Here is a 17,311-nt window from a genome sequence, read left to right on the forward strand (position 1 = left end):
TTATGTTGTTCCTTCTCCTATCTCTTGTATACTCTCTTTACTGTTTGCCTTGGTTCCCTGTACCCTTCAAGCACACTCCTTGCATTGTCATAATTATTTGTAGGCTGTGGTCTTTGCATCAAACATCCGCTGATACTCAACAAATACAATTGATGAAATGATTCCATGTTTTGCTAGAAGACGAGCTAGAAGAGATGTTATATTGTGGCTACCTACTATATTGGGTCTTAAATCTTAATTAGAGTCAGTATGCAGCTATTGGTGGTAAAGATTGCCAGTGTCACTTCTAGTTATTCTGTGATTTTAAATCGAGGTCACAAAACGAGATGCCACCAACATCAAACAAACTGCAAACTAAAATTAAATATACTTTTTAGGTTATAGTTGCTTGCAATTTGTTCTGACCACAGATCAGCTGATTTTAGCTGGCACCAATTCTATATTATAAGAGTAATAAAAATAATAATATTGATTAGTATTATTATATATAATTAATTATTATCTAATATTGAGTTGTAAAAATGATGCAAAGGATCGCATAATCAAAAAAAGTCAAACTACTACTAAACATAACCGACTTAACCTAAACAGATTAATTTTAGTTAGTTTACAGTTTTGCCACCGGGGTGCTGTCGTCAGAGCCACAAGGTAAAACTCTGAATTAGATTCGCCCTATTCTGGAACACAGTCGCCTATTGCCGTTTTATCTCCTTATACTACTACTTTGTGGTTATAATTAATTATCGTACCCGACGTCATCATTTCAAGTATGCAACCAATATCACAGTATTCAATACCAAATGCAAATCGCGTATTGCAATACCAATACTGTGATATTGGTTGCATACTTGCAATAATAACGTCGGGTACGATAATAAATAAATATATCACAGTATTGGTATTGCAATACGCGATTTGCATTTGGTATTGAATACTGTGATATTGGTTGCATACTTGAAATGATGACGTCGGGTACGATAATTAATTAACACACTGTATATTGTACTGAAACTTTCTAAATAAATGATACGTTATAAATATGTTTCTAATAATACCCTTTTCTTAATGGTTCGGTGAAGGGATACCTTGCGTAATTCTATATAATTTTTTTGTAATTGCCCATAATTTTTTTTTAACGGGTTTAAACTTTATAGTTGGAGAACTCAATAAATACTATTATTATTATTATATCTACGTTCACCATTTACGCAACAATAAATGTCATTACCTTCTTCATCCGCCGAGTTAATTGAAAAGGAACGTTTGACAATAATTGCTCAACTTTCCAATTACTCAGTTTTACGACTCGATCCGGCATAGTTTATAATGAAACAATAAGCGGGATTGATTGATGAAGGGACCAAATTATGTTTTATGGATTCGTGCAATTAGTTTTGCACTTGCTCGGGGAAACCTCTGGTTTTTAATAAAAAGAAGACCTATTCGAGATGGAATTTAATAAGTATAAATGTAGTAAAATAAAGTGAAACCAGACTTTATTAAATCTTTGAAATATGATGGTAGTAAGTCAAATCCTCTTCGAATAAGAATCGATGGGAGAGGTTGGTGGTAGTATTTGGGATTTAAAACGGGAATCGCTTCTATTCAACAATATCCAAGGCGACCACTAACGTTGGGAGTTGCAAGGGTGCGAGACAAAGATAGAAAAGGACTTTGGTATCGACTGGGCATTAACACCGGCGCTCCAGTGGCGTTCAGCAATAACGATAATACACATGGAACTAGAGAGAGAGTGTGCCACGCCGTTTGGGGGGCAGCCGGTACAATACATTACGTATTAACGGCCCGGCCTCCACCGGTTCGGCATGTTGCTGCCGGCTCGGAAGATGAATTTTATCGTTGCAGTGTTTGTTGTTTCCAATTTATGCGCGTGACGTATGGCTCAAGTAATGTTTCACCCATTGATTTATACATAATGGATGGGCCGTATACCCGAATTACTATACGCCGGGACTGCGCCGCCGTTTCCGACGTAATTGGTAGTTATGGCGCCAACGGTCTTTACCAGGAAATATGGCGGAACTCACCTTTCTAGCTTAATTTCGTTAACATGTCCCAAGAGTGCAACGAGAAACCCAATCACATTGATTTAGGTCTTATTACCAATAAATTACCACCTTTAAAATTTCAAGTACAACTTGACGTTAACCAATTCAGTAAATCCCCAAAAGATGTCCAAACGCCTATCAATAACTGACAAACGTACGTCGAAGTGTCGGTACAAAATTTGAAAACCGAATGCGGGTACGGAATTCAAGCGATAATTTAATAGACCCGTCGCGCGGCGGAATTTTACACGAGTCATTAGCGCCCGACCGTCAATGTAATTCGAAAGCAAAACGTCCGAATTTCCACCGCGCCCCGAACAATAAAACGACAGCACCGCGTCAATTCCGCAATTGCTACCGCCCCCTCAACAATTCCACCAGCCACCCCCCAAAAACCTTCTCTTGCATCACTACCATCATATCGGAAATTAATTATCGCGTACCATCTAAATACGTTAATAATATTCCACTGCGGCCCGATTTATTATTCGCGTTCCTCAAAGGAAACTGGATTAATTGCTTGCCGGTTCTGTATACGCCAAATGAATCGAATAATTCAGGGGATGCCGTTTGCGTGTCTAGTGCAATGTTGTACGCCTTCTGCCAACGGGTCAGCGTCAAACGCGGCGCCTACATTAATCAAACGCCCAACTCCGCGTGCGTCCGGCTCTTCCATTATGAAATTGTCAGTTGAGATTTCCAAATTTGATTTGACTCGGTGATCGATTATTGAATGCATCAATTAATTAAAAAGTCTTTAAAACGTTTGTTTTGATACTTAGTAGTCAAGGTGAGGAAAAATGTCAGCATGGGTAACTACGAATGACTCACTGGGCCCTCGTAGCAATAATCAGACCCATGATCGCCTATGCCTCACTGGTTTGGTGGCCAAATACAAAACACAAGACAGCACAACAACAGCTGGCACAAATCTAGCGGTTAATAATAATACTTTATTCCTCCATTTTACCAAAAAAGTGTAGAGTGCGTCAATTTAAGAATAATTACACATAGGATTTTCCGTGACAATATCTCTTAGTCTTCTCCGGAATCTTGGAACTAGCAGGATCCTTACCTTCCGAAATGTGATTGTAGATCTTGATACTCTGGTATAGAGTCGTCTTCTGAATTTTAGTAAGGTGCGTTTTTGGTGGCACCAAATAGCAGTTCATCCTTCCCGCGTATGTCTCGAGGATGTGATATTTCATATTTATTAAAAGATTTAAGAAATTGTTCCTAACCAATACGGCACATTCCAGAATATAAATTCCATACAAGGTAGGCATTTTATAGTCTTTAAAGTAACTTCTACATCTATCAGTATTGTTTACACCAACAACCTTAGACACCTCTTCTGTAGTATGAAGATTCTATCTATACCAGCACCACGACCCCAAAACACAACTCCATATCTTAGCAAGGAATGAACATATGCATAACAGGCTGACCTCAATGCCAGCTGATCTGGAAATAATCCGAATGGCATATGAGAAATGACTGATCTTGCCAGCAAGGAAATCAATATGATTTGTCCAAGACACTCCAGGATCCATTTTCCAACCCAGAAACGAAATCTCTTCAACACTGGCTATCTCAGTATCCCGATACCTCGCCTTGATCTGGTCAGAGCATAAGTGATAATTAACAATTTTCGTTTTTTTTGTACTTAACTTATGTTGTGCGCTTCAAACCAATCCGCAAGTTTGTTCAGATCCACAGTAAGTGAATATTCTCGATGATAGTGATTCTGGGTTCACATCTTTCTTCTTTGATATGTCATTAAAGCTTTTAGAAGTCAGCCCACACAAGTAGCACCGCATTGTAGATGCTGTGTTAGTTGCGGCATTGCATATATTCCCATCAACCATAGTAAATAATAGTTTGTTATTAATTTCAAGATCAGGTCCTTTTTACAACGATACTCTACTTTTTTGTAGCTCTTTTACTTGATGTTCTATATTGTATATGATTTTATCTTTGGCAACATGCTCCGTTTTATGAATAAACCTAATTCTTATTTTTCTGACTCCACAATATTTTGCCCTCTTTAGTTCATAATATATATACAGTGTGTTAATTAATTATCGTACCCGACGTCATCATTGCAAGTATGCAACCAATATCACAGTATTTTTATTGCAATACGCGATTTGCGTATGATGCGTATTGCACTGTGATAATGGTTGCATAATTGCAATGATGACGTTGGATACGATAATTAATTAACACACTGTATATATATACAGAGTGTCTCACGTAACTGGTTTGTTAGAACTTTTTCAAATTCCGCTATTCGTAGAGATTAGAAATTTTGGTAGCATGGGTTGTTCATTCGGAACTTTCGATCTAAAATATTTTCAAGATGGCCGCCACTTCCGGTCTATCGAATGTAGACCATAACTTCGTTATTTTAAGCGGAATGCTATAGTTACATAGCATATTATTACACCGTTTAATTGTACGTAAAAAAATAGGTTGACTTTGATGAAAGTTATTGGTACCTAGCGTTTTTCGTTTTCGAGTTATTTTGGTTTTAAGCTTTTTTTGGTAAATTTCAACGTGCTCTTTAAAACCCCATATCTCAGCCAACGTTCATTCAAAAAAGATCTATATTGGCACAATTACTCTTCAGATGCTGTCAAATAGATTGTCATTTGTTGTATCGGAGTATCTTATACAGGCTGGTCAAAAATTTAATTACTGTTTCTCCATATTCAATGGTGAGAAAGTTGAAAATTTTAAATGGAACGCTCCGTATTTTTTTAACCTATTAGAAAGGGAATTCAATTTTCTACAAATTATCTATAAACATTCCTATACCTATTTATTGTAGTTTGCCTCATATTGGGAAATTTATTAAAACATGCGGAAAATGTAGGAAACCGTTTACATATTTATTAGAAGGCCATGACGTTTTGACAGTTTCTCGTTTAAGCAACCTAAGCCTTGACGTCATAGAGATGGGCGGAGCTTATACCGACTCCAAACATTTTCGTTGCTAACTGTGTTGCTAACGGTAAATCACCATATGCAATTTTGCATTAGTGTTAAAATAAAATAAACTAAGTGATGACATTTCAAGTGACATTTTTTGGCGATTTATCGTTGGCAACTGAGGTTAGCAACGAAATTGTTTGGAGTCAAGTATAAGCTCCGCCCATCTCTGTGACGTCAGTCTTAGGCAGTCTATTATATTTTCAAATATCTGTTTGAATTGAGAATCATTCTTAAATCATTCTTCTTCACTTCTTCACATAAAGGAACAAGACCTTGGAGCAATACTAAGGTTCATCAAGGACCTAGATTTGCCCTAAACCTTTGGAGGGCTTAAGTTATAATAGATCTTATAGGTCGCGGTGATGAGAGGGGCCTTTCTCCTCTCATAATAATACTTAGTAAAGTTAAAATTAAAAATAATCATTTTTGGTGGAGGAGCCGGGTATTAAATTATTGTATTAAACATGTTAAGTAAAATGAAGTAGATTCTTTTTAAAAACAATCTTCACCATTAAAAAACAATCTTTTTTATTTATGAGTTGGTATAGATTCAAAATAGATTTTTTAAAAAACTTTAGATAAATTAATCTCTAAATGTACGATTGTAATTCAGAATTTTCAAAATAGATTATTTTTATGTCTTGGAAATATTAAAACAATCTACATAAATTTATCCATACTTTTTTGAAATAATATTCCATGGTATTGTACTCATTGGTATTCAGATATATAAAACAACATTGGAATATAGCGTGGTTGAATACGCTGTGCACGTAGGTATTAGAGCGGTAGCAAACATAAACTATTAGAGGTCAACAATAGGGGATGATTGGGAGCGCTTAGTAAATGTACGGGGCTCCTCACTTGTCAATGCGACAACATTGAAGCTTCAACTATTGAACGACCGTATTTCATTGTTACACAAATATTATTTGCTCTTGGTTTTCCCAAAACGTGCAGCGTTTATACACAGTACGTTTACGTGCATTTTCGATAAATACTCAAAGAACTTGATGATGTAATAATAATTTGCCGACTGCGCGGACTAATTTCGGATGAATTCGGACCGTCAATACTAATATTACTGTGGGCTGGTAACTCGAAATTAGATAAAACGAGAAATCGCTTGGGGCAATATTCGAAATTTATTGTACGCTGGCAGTCGGTTCTTGTTCGGATTTCGTTTGCATGAAATTAACATTTAAATTGAAAATATACAAATAATTGACGGCGTTACCGGATCTGGTCATGGACCGATACAAATTGATACCGAGAGGGTTGGACGAAAGATAATATACATGCTAATTGCTTAATCCTATTAATTGCGACGAAATTTACATCTATCTCTTAAAGCACTTTGCAATACAACCACAATTGAATATTAAAATATTACTACCTTGATAATATCACAACGAATTATATTCCCATTAAATGTCTAAATAGTAATGATAAACGATCCGATGTAATATTAAAATATGAATTATTAAAAAATTGCTTTTAAAATTGTTTGAACAAATTGTAATAAACGTTTAAGTCCGATAGAACGCATTTGTATTCCGGGTGACGACTTAACGAGGAGGTAAAAAGCAAATGAAAATAAATGCTTAAGGGAACTTTACGCAAATACAGTACTAATTGTAGTAGTGTCGTGGCAGTTATGAAACTTAGCGGTACGACTTCATCACGCAATTGCAAACTAAATACAATTAGCAACGTAACGAAGACAAAGCGTAATTTTGGCGATAATTAATGGTGCAGGGCCGCACGTATCGCATTGTTTTGGATCCCTGGATGTTCGTTTATTGCGGGACAGCATTTTGCTGTAACTCGGTTTGCGAAAGCACGAAATTCTACTCTGAAAACTTTTAATTCCGTAACTCCAAAATGAAAACTTTGTATCTGTAAATATATCCAGGAAAACTTTATTTATTTTGGTACCATTGTTTTTTTTTTAAATATATTTACTAAAAATCAAATAAAAATTGTCAGAGGAAATACAATTGGAAATCGTGCACAATAAAGTGGAAAATGCATCAAAAATTTTTTTGGACCAACGACATTAAATCACGAACGATATTTTTCATTTAGAATTTATGGTGGGAATCGAGAATTTATTAAAATGCGAGAATCTTTTTTTGTAACCTTTTTTTTGGGTACGAATTCAATTCTATTTTCAAATATTATAAATAAAAATAAACTTTACGCGCAACTACTGCAGTGAACAAAAATTGCTGGTTATAAACGATTCCAAAAAAAAAATCGTTCTAAAAACTATATAAAAAAATAATAATAAGGTTACATACGTTGTATATCACCACTAATAAATTTCACCCAACAGCGGCGAGGCGAAATTGGTCCCATTATCAAATAAGTTAACCCATTACTCAACGCGATTTCGTGGTGCAATTGAAAAAGTGGCCGAGAAACAGTGGTTATTTGTAAGTGAGCGTTGAACGTCAACGCCACTTGCTACGGTTATAAAGCACACGTATTGCACCAGTTCTAACTTGCAATTTTTCTTCTATTTTCGAACAACACGGCGCCGCCCAGCCCAAATTCGGTTAGCGTGTTTTGCATACGGCCCGTGAAAAAGTGGGCGCGCTTCGAACGGAACCCAGACTGCATTACGCGAGCTTTAACCCACGCCTAAAAGCTCGACCCTTAAAAAACAGCTTTAGTCTGAAAGTTTAAAGAGACTTCTTAAAAAATTGACGATTCTTAGCTCAACTTTCTCTCTCCCTTTTTCGAAAGCTTATTCCTTGCATTAAATAGCTTTTAAAGTTTGTTGTCAATATTTAATGTTTTATCTCAATGGTGAATTTATTATGGTAATAAAACGTTAAAACATCAAACGTTATCGATTTTAAACGAGATTAGTTAAAATTTTACAAAATTTCGATTTCATTTTTAGTACCGGTTTCAAATATTAAATATTCATCATCAGGAATTTGATTAATCAATAAAAATTATTCGTTAGCTTTATGGCACATTCAAATTTCGACACGTTTGGGAAATTGTACTTGTACGACTAAAATAATTTAACGAAACCTAGAACTAGAATCATTCGGGTTTAGTCGTTTTGAGAAACGTGCGGCTAAACCCGAATGTTTCTAGTTCTAGGTCTAATGTTAGTTCTAGCGACAATGATAGGTAGCGCTATTTTACATAAGAAATTACTGTGTTGCATATTTTTATTGCACTAAAACTAGACCTAGAACTAGCAACATTCGGGTTTAGCCGTCTTGAGAGACGTGCGGCTAAATCCGAATGTTTCTAGTTCTTGGTCTAGTGTTAGCTTTAGTTTTACACTAGCATTATCACAAGAACTAGCACAGGACCTAGAATTAGAATCATTCGGGTTTAGCTATCTTGAGAGATGTGCGGCTAAATCCGAATGTTTCTAGTTCAAGGTCTAGTGTTAGTTCGAGGTTGGCACTAGCACTATCACTAAAACTAACACAAGACCTAGAACTAGAATCATTCGGATTTAGCCGTCTTGAGAGACGTGCGGCTAAATCCGAATGTTTCTAGTTCAAGGTTTAGTGTTAGTTTGAGGTTGGCACTAGTACTATCACTAGAACTAACACAAGACCTAGAACTAGAATCATTCGGGTTTAGCCGTCTTGAGAGACGTGCGGCTAAATCCGAATGTTTCTAGTTCAAGGTTTAGTGTTAGTTTGAGGTTGGCACTAGCACTATCACTAGAACTAACACAAGACCTAGAACTAGAATCATTCGGGTTTAGCCGTCTTGAGAGACGTGCAGCTAAATCCGAATGCATCTAGTTCTAAGTCTAATATTAGTTCTAGTGACAGTAGTAGGTAGCGCTAATTAGCATAAGATATCACTATGCTGCATATTTTTATTGCACTAAAACTAGAATAACACTACACCTAGAACTAGAAATATTCGGGTTTAGTCGTCTTGAGAGACGTGCGGCTAAATCCGAATGTTTCTAGTTCTCGGTCTAGTGTTAGCTTTAGTTTTACACTAGCATTATCACAAGAACTAGCACAGGACCTAGAATTAGAATCATTCGGGTTTAGCTATCTTGAGAGATGTGCGGCTAAATCCGAATTTTTCTATTTCAAGGTCTAGTGTTAGTTCGAGGTTGGCACTAGCACTATCACTAGAACTAACACAAGACCTAGACCTAGAATCATTCGGATTTAGCCGTCTTGAGAGACGTGCGGCTAAATCCGAATGTTTCTAGTTCAAGGTTTAGTGTTAGTTTGAGGTTGGCACTGGCACTATCACTAGAACTAACACAAGACCTAGAACTAGAATCATTCGGGTTTAGCCGTCTTGAGAGACGTGCGGCTAATATTAGTTCTAGTGACAGTGGTAGGTAGCGCTAATTAGCATAAGATATCACTATGCTGCATATTTTTATTGCACTAAAACTAGAATAACACTACACCTAGAACTAGAAATATTCGGGTTTAGTCGTCTTGAGAGACGTGCGGCTAAATCCGAATGTTTCTAGTTCTCGGTCTAGTGTTAGCTTTAGTTTTACACTAGCATTATCACAAGAACTAGCACAATACCTAGAATTAGAATCATTCGGGTTTAGCTATCTTGAGAGATGTGCGGCTAAATCCGAATTTTTCTATTTCAAGGTCTAGTGTTAGTTCGAGGTTGGCACTAGCACTATCACTAGAACTAACACAAGACCTAGACCTAGAATCATTCGGATTTAGCCGTCTTGAGAGACGTGCGGCTAAATCCGAATGTTTCTAGTTCAAGGTTTAGTGTTAGATTGAGGTTGGCACTGGCACTATCACTAGAACTAACACAAGACCTAGAACTAGAATCATTCGGGTTTAGCCGTCTTGAGAGACGTGCGGCTAATATTAGTTCTAGTGACAGTGGTAGGTAGCGCTAATTAGCATAAGATATCACTATGCTGCATATTTTTATTGCACTAAAACTAGAATAACACTAGACCTAGAACTAAAAATATTCGGGTTTAGCATACTTCAGACCTACTTTTGGGTTGCTGACGGTTCGAGACCTCGGTTTTTTATTTTTCATCCTATACTTCCGAGTATAATTTTTACACTATTTGGTATTCCCATTTATTTTAATATTTGATGCTCCTCGATTTATTTCTGGTTGGAGAAGTGACATGCCTAGTTCCTGTAAGAACATTTACCATCTCCTTTGGCAGAAATATTTCCAGCTCAAAAAGTACATTTTTATTACAAATAAACGCATTATATGCCGCAATGTCCAAATAACTCATTAACAATGTAAATGGCCATCTTCTAGTACTTCTGCGTCAACTATATTCTTGAATGAGTTTGTCCAATAGGTCAACTCCACTTCTTGAGCTAATAACGACCACAATCGAGTCATTTATAACCCAATATATAAAAGTATAAACTAATTGCATATCACATAATTATAATAATACTAGCGAATATATGAAAGGACAATAACATCAAGCTTTGATTTCATATGCTATGTAAAAAGATATTGTTTTCGGGTCATTATTTACCCAGTCTTGGTCGTACAAGTGTTAAAAGAAACATTTTAATATAATGATGCAATTTAGTAAACTTTATAATATTTAAATACTTTGTGAGGTATAAAAATGGCAGAAAATGGAATAGGCACTTCGGAGAGACTTTTTTATGACTTTTCTCCGGCAGTGAGGCAGGTAATCCTTTTTGCACAGCCGTATATAGAAGCGAGACAGTTAATAAAAATAATAGCGAAAGTTTTTATGTGCGAGGGAGTGATTCATTGGAATTCAACCAAGAATTTTATTGTTATGGCGCTACAGCTAAGTCTATAAAAGGTAAACTTCTTTAAACGCGAAACGGTCGAAACGATCAAAGTTTAAAGTGGCTGCGAAATACAGCGGAGTTATATTTCATTTCGAAGTTTCCGGCAATAATTATCATTTTTATCTGTTGCGTTTCGAAGAAAACTCCTCCCGGACTATAATCGTGTCAGACACTAAAGCTTGAAATCTCTTTTTGTTTCCAGGCGTCGTCGGACTGTTGACCTCTGAAAGGGCCTTTGTTTCCGGAAACCCATCCCCTTCACAGGATGCTTTTATCACCCAAACGGTTTACGGATTCTTGGATTTCACCACAACGATTGGCAACACGGTCATGATATTTTCCCCGCAAAGTGCGACACCAGGTAATTCTCCAGACAATATTGGAAATTTGCATAGTTATGTGAACAGATGCTCACAACGACGTACAAAATAAACATCGGAATACATCTCATAATAAAATTTATTTTTAGAAGGGGACACAAAGCCATCCCAACCGGCCGCAAACGTGATTGACACAAAACCTACAACACTCTCGAAAGAAATCGTTATCAAACCAAGCAAAACCGTCCACAAGGAAATTCAAATTAAATCGGAAGTAAAAGAAATTATTTCCGTTGTAAATACGGAACCAAAGAAAATTATACAATCAAGCGTAGTCGAAGTGAAACCTATTATAGCGAGCAAAGTTAGCGTCGTAAACGTGGAACCTATTACATTAAGTAAGGTGGAAGTAGTTTCAGCGAAGAAAGAAATAATCTCGAAAGTTGAAGTCGTTTCATCATCAACAAAATCACCACCAATTATAGTAAGTAAAGTGGAAATTATAGAAGATAAACCGTCGATAGTATCTAAAGTTGTCGAGGTACAAATCGACGAAGAACCCGCCGTGATTGTTGGTAACAACATCGGAGAGCCCGAATACGACTTCTTATCGCGACAACCATCCGAAGTCGTCGAGGAAACTTATAAAGTGGTAAATTTAAAACCCAGTTCCAAGTTTAGACTAAAACATCGATCGACCGCCGATGCGAAAGCAAAACCGACGAAAAGAGTCGATTCGCAACATCCAACCGGTTTAGTTACGAAATTAGGAGGAACTGTAGTTAAAGATGGTGTTACCACGGTCCACGAGACCAGCGTAATAGGAACATACATTTCCGGGAAGTACGCGCAAGTGCTACAAAGCACTTCGCATGTGTACAATAAGCACCAAAAGGGAAAAATTAATCCCTCCTCAACTTTAAGGATACTGAAAACGGCGGCACCTTCCATCGGTAAAAGCAATAAACACAATAGGCACTTGGAGCCGACTCCGTCGGGGTCTATTAACGAAGAGACCGCCCTCATCGAAGGCCCGTCCGGGAAAGGAGCACGGAAACAAGGAGGATCCCAGTTTAAGAGATTTAAAAATAAACAGCGCGAGCAAGAAATAGAGGAAAACGAAGCCCAAGACTTGGAAAATCACCACAAGCGCAATTTTAAATCCAGACCGACAGCTCAACAATCCTCCAGAAAGTAAGTAGAGTAAATAGGTCCGAACCTGCCTCGTTATTAGATTAGGCCACCACTTCTTCGCTCAATTATCGTACCGTTTTGAAGGGCTATTTTCTTTTGGAGGGTCTACTTCCTTCCTTTGGTGGTTGCCTTCGGTTCGGCTTTTCTTTCTTTTCCGAACACGGCACGTCTTATTATATTATAATAACTTAATGCTTTCATTTCCGTTTTAATTGGACGTTCCGTGTTCTATGTAGATATTTCTGTAACTAATTTCCCACTTGTAAATAATAATACAGACAGCACACCACACTCAGACCTAAAAAACGGGGTGGCAATAGGTCGAAACAATCGAAACCTTCAACTGTCTCTGTACACAGCGAGCAAACAACATCACCACCTTCATCTTCATCAAAACGTTACGGCTCGTCTCGACGAAGTAAAGCGAAAGTGTCAACTACACAAGAATCTTCCCCAAGCCACTCTTCATCCCGAAGAGGTTACAAGCCGAAAGCCGTGCAACCAACTCCCGCCGAGTCAAGCGACCAAACCACTAGTTTGTACAAGTTTAAATTGAATAGGTCCCCCGGAAGATGGCAATACAAGACGACAGCTAAGCCCAGAGTGAACATCAGAAAGCAATCTGATGATGCAGAGGAAAACAACGACGCTTCTCAGCAGGATTCCGCCTCGGCTAATGACGTCGTAACGCCGCAGGCTCGATCCGACGACACCGAAGGTCTCGTAGGATCCGAATCCATCGCGACCCTCATCGACGACGAAAATTCAACCGAGAACAAGCTGGACTCGTCGCACCCTCTAGAAACCATCAAAGTGGAAATTTCCACGCCCCCGGACTTTAAGGACATTTATTACGAAATAGCTACCATCAAATCGCCCTACACTTTTCAGGTAAAACCCGGTTAAGGTCTCATCTATAAACGATTGATGTGCACCCTCGGGGCAATAGCTTCAATTTACCCTCGATGGGGAAATTTAAGAACGCAATCTAACGAGATAGTAAAAAAAAATTTTTTAACTAAAAACTAAAATAAGATTTATAAAAAAATGTTACGCAATTTAATTATACTCTATTTTTTAATTCGGAGGGGTATTCTCAAATTGAAGCGCCAAAAAGAAGGGTTGCTATTGGTCAGTTTTAAACAAAAATGACACTAGGAAAATTAGAAACAACTAGAAACATTCGGGTTTAGCCATACTGAGAGAGATACGTCAAGATTCCAGTTTTAGGTCTTGTTAGTTCTAGTGATAATGCTAGTGTAAAACTAGAACTAACACTAGACCTAGAACTAGAAAACTTTGGGTTTAGTTTTAGTTCAATAAAAACATACAGTGTGTTAATTAATATCGTACCCGACGTCATCATTGCAAGTATGCAACCAATATCACAGTACGCGTATTTCAATACCAATGCTGTAATATTGGTTGCATACTTGCAATGTGTACAGTGTACAATAGAGTAATATCTTATACTAACTAGCGCTACCTACCACTGTCACTAGAACTAACATTAGACATAGAGCTAGAAACATTCGGGTTTAGCCGCACATCTCTCAAGACGGCTAAACTCGAATGATTCTAGTTCTAGGTCTTGTGTTAGTTCTTATGATAGTGCTAGTGTAAAACTAGAACTAACACTAGACCTAGAACTAGAAAATATCGGGTTTAGCCGTGCGTCTGAGGACGCACGGCTAAACCCGAAACTTTCTAGTTCCAGGTCTAGTGTTAGTTCTAGTTTTAGTTCAATAAAAATATGCAACATAGTGATATTTTATGCTAACTAGCGCTACTTACCAGCCGTCATAAGAGAGGTACAGCTAAACGGAATGTTTCTAGTTCTAGTGTCATAGCTTTGAAAAATTACTCAACAAAAATTACTAAAATGAAATGACTTTTCATTTTACTCGTCCGAATTAAAAAATAGAGTATAGATAGTAAAAAGAATGTTAACTAAAAACTAAACTAAAATTCAGATTTATAAAAGTTTTACTTAAAATTTAGGTGGGAAGTGTCAAGAACACGCGCTTCATAACAGTAACTTCAACATTCGAGAAGAGCTTAGATAGGACGGAGTCGACCATCTCACCAACAATGACCGAACCGCTAACGGAGAACATTCTAGCAACGTCCAGTAATTACGCGAAGGACAATAACTACCTAGATTCGAGTGTGGCGACGTTGCCGCACCTTTACTTGGCATCCGATATGGAGACTCCGCCGTTAGAAACGGTCACCGAAACGTTCAGTACGACACAAACTATGTTGAAGACACACATCCTGCCCGTAATCAAGGGTGGAAACGAGACGACCAGTTACACTTTGGTTCAAACTTTCCACATCTCCAGGTGGGTAAGTTTCACAATCGGGACATTGTTTGACATCGTCTTCCCGTTTCAGACTCGTTACCGCTACGAAGACTCTCCCACCAATGGAAGCCTACCAGTTTATACCCAGCAGAACCTTGAACGAGTTCAATAGTCACCTGGACGAAGCAGGATCCGAATTACACCTGGAGTTAGAGTTTGGAGACGATAACGACGAAGAGGGAGATTCTAGGCCGAAGAGGATCTTCCCCGCAGACTTGGATTTAGCAAGCATTGGTTCGGATATCTCCGATCTCTCCGAGGTGGATAAGAGTAGAATCCTCGAGGGTAAACGGGCGCGAAAGGATCACCATCAGGCGACGACTCCACGCCCTGTTACAGAACCCCCTCCACCTCCAGGATTAAGCCCCGAACAGTTACAACAGTTGGCGTTCTTGCGTTTACTTAATCCAGCCGCGGCGGCTCTGCCCCAAGGCCAGGTTTTCACCACCTCGAAACCCGTGCTTAAGGTCGAAACTGTGTACGAGTCCCACGTTATTCCCATAGTTAACGGTGGGAACACGATCTTTACGACCCTCTCCAAGTCCTTAGGTAACGTAACGCGTTGGGGGAATTTATGAGTTTGGGGTTACGGTAATCGATACCGACTTGTTTAACGGTAGTAATCTATTTTTAATTGCTTCCACCAATAAAAATTTGAAATGACTTAAATTTAATTCTTTAATTTTATAGGTTTGGTAACAAAAACGGAATACGAATATGGAACCAGTACAGTTTCACCTCTTCAAAATTTACCAATACCGCCGGTAAATCCCTTATTCCCAGTTCAACAACAGCAAGTAGGTCAGTTTGCGGTCACATCTTCTCCAGTGGTTCAAAGCACAACGGTGACGGCAACCGAAAGTAAAGTTTTGAAGTTAACTTTCGGTGCAAAAACGGCCTATACTACGATATTCTCGACGAAGCTTGTACCAACGCTTTTGACGACTTATATGACGGCATCGGTGCCTGTGCAACCGACGGCTGCTTTTCCAGGTTATTTCCCAGCACCCTACCCCCCTTTTCCTTACGTCGGTTAAGTGGGATGAAGAATTAAAGACTTTTTAAGTGCTAAAGTGACTATAAACTTTTAAACCCTCCATAAACGATTTTGTATATATAATGTAAAAAAGAGACAATTAAAATTTCCTTACTTATTTTAAATATTTGTAATATATTATTTTTTAATAAAAAAATATATTTAAACTGATTCTTTTTCTAAAAATTGTGTAAATTTTGAAAAGCCCTCTACGAAATAGTCGTCGATTTCTGTCAGGTTCGCGCACTTTATCCGGTTTCAAGTTTCCTCTATCGAAGCTCAATAAGTCAGGGAAGCAATTTACGGGGTTAGGGCAGCTGTAATTACTACTCGAACGTTAAAGCTAATACTCCATTCCAGTATCGCCAGGTCGTGACGACCAAAGGCCCTCGAACGGTCTCGGTTTGATAAATTGATAGGAGATGTACAACCGAACGCCGCCGCCTTTGAATAGTAAATTATTTGCATTGGAATAAATCAATGCGAGTGGAGATAAATTGGAGGGACGACACGGAGTAATAAATCGTTGCAGGGGTAGATATTCGCGATAAAAAGCCGAGCTTCCGATGCCATTGTGAATAAGTAAACGGCCCGGATCCGTAACAATGTCCTCGTTTGCCGGTCTTAACTCGAGATGCATTCTAAAAACAACCAAAAAAAAATTAATCGCTTAATTATCAAGGAAGCTTAGTAATTTATTACTACACTCTATTTTTTTATTCGAAGGGGAGTTTTCAAATTGAAGCGTCAAAAAGAAGGGTTGCTATTGGACAGTTTTAAGCAAAAATTACACTAGGAAAATTCGAGATGTTGCCGGCCGCCTAAAAACATTCGGATTCACAGTATGGCTAAACCCAAATGATTCTAGTTTTTCTTGTGTTAGTTCTAGTTTTAGTTCAATAAAAATATACAACATAGTAATATCTTATACTAACTAGTGCTACCTACCACTGCCAATAGACCCTGCCAATAGAAAACTAGAAACATTCGGGTTTAGCTGCACGTCTCTCAAGATGGCCTATATATAGCAAGCTACAGCTTTAACTACCTATATACCTACACTATGGAGGAAAGTAAAAGTGGTAGGCATTCAAACGCCGACCCCAAGGCATACAGACTAATTAGCCTGACTTCATTTCTCCTAAACGGGATGGAAAAGGTAATTCCTCAATACCTTAGGAATGGAGTGCTTATCACTAATCCACTCCATCTTAGTCAACATGCTTACCAGAAATCAAATTCAACAATTACTGCTCTCCATGTTTTGACTAACACTTTAGAGGAGACAATTGCAACCAAAGAGATAGCCCTATATGCTTTCATAGACATAAAGTGTGCTTTTGATAACACCTCCTATGAATCCATAGAGAATGCTCTAAACGTTAAAGATATACATGCGTCGACAATCAAATGGTGTATAGCCATATTGAAAAGTCGGCAGATCACAGCCAGTCTGGGAGGCGAGTCATTGACTATTAAGGCGCTAAGAAGACGTCCCCAAGGAGGAGTGCTCTCTCTCCTATGGTGCCTGGTAGTT

General features: G+C 38.0%; 1 protein-coding gene across 3 annotated transcripts in view; it reads left to right on the forward strand.

Moving 5' to 3' along the window:
* Positions 1–15,945, forward strand: part of LOC111416731 (uncharacterized) — a 129,154-nt gene extending 113,209 nt beyond the window's left edge. For all 3 annotated transcript variants that reach the window (XM_071199726.1, XM_071199727.1, XM_071199728.1), the window contains 6 exons: positions 11,061–11,219; positions 11,328–12,372; positions 12,651–13,263; positions 14,374–14,717; positions 14,770–15,287; positions 15,429–15,945. In XM_071199726.1, coding sequence (XP_071055827.1) covers positions 11,061–11,219; positions 11,328–12,372; positions 12,651–13,263; positions 14,374–14,717; positions 14,770–15,287; positions 15,429–15,775 — 3,026 coding nt within the window. In that variant the 3' untranslated portion in view covers positions 15,776–15,945. The remainder of the gene's footprint in view (positions 1–11,060; positions 11,220–11,327; positions 12,373–12,650; positions 13,264–14,373; positions 14,718–14,769; positions 15,288–15,428) is intronic.
* The last annotated feature ends 1,366 nt before the right edge of the window (positions 15,946–17,311 follow it).

The sequence above is a fragment of the Onthophagus taurus genome, chromosome 11, assembly GCF_036711975.1.
Source record: "Onthophagus taurus isolate NC chromosome 11, IU_Otau_3.0, whole genome shotgun sequence".
NCBI lineage: Eukaryota > Metazoa > Arthropoda > Insecta > Coleoptera > Scarabaeidae > Onthophagus > Onthophagus taurus.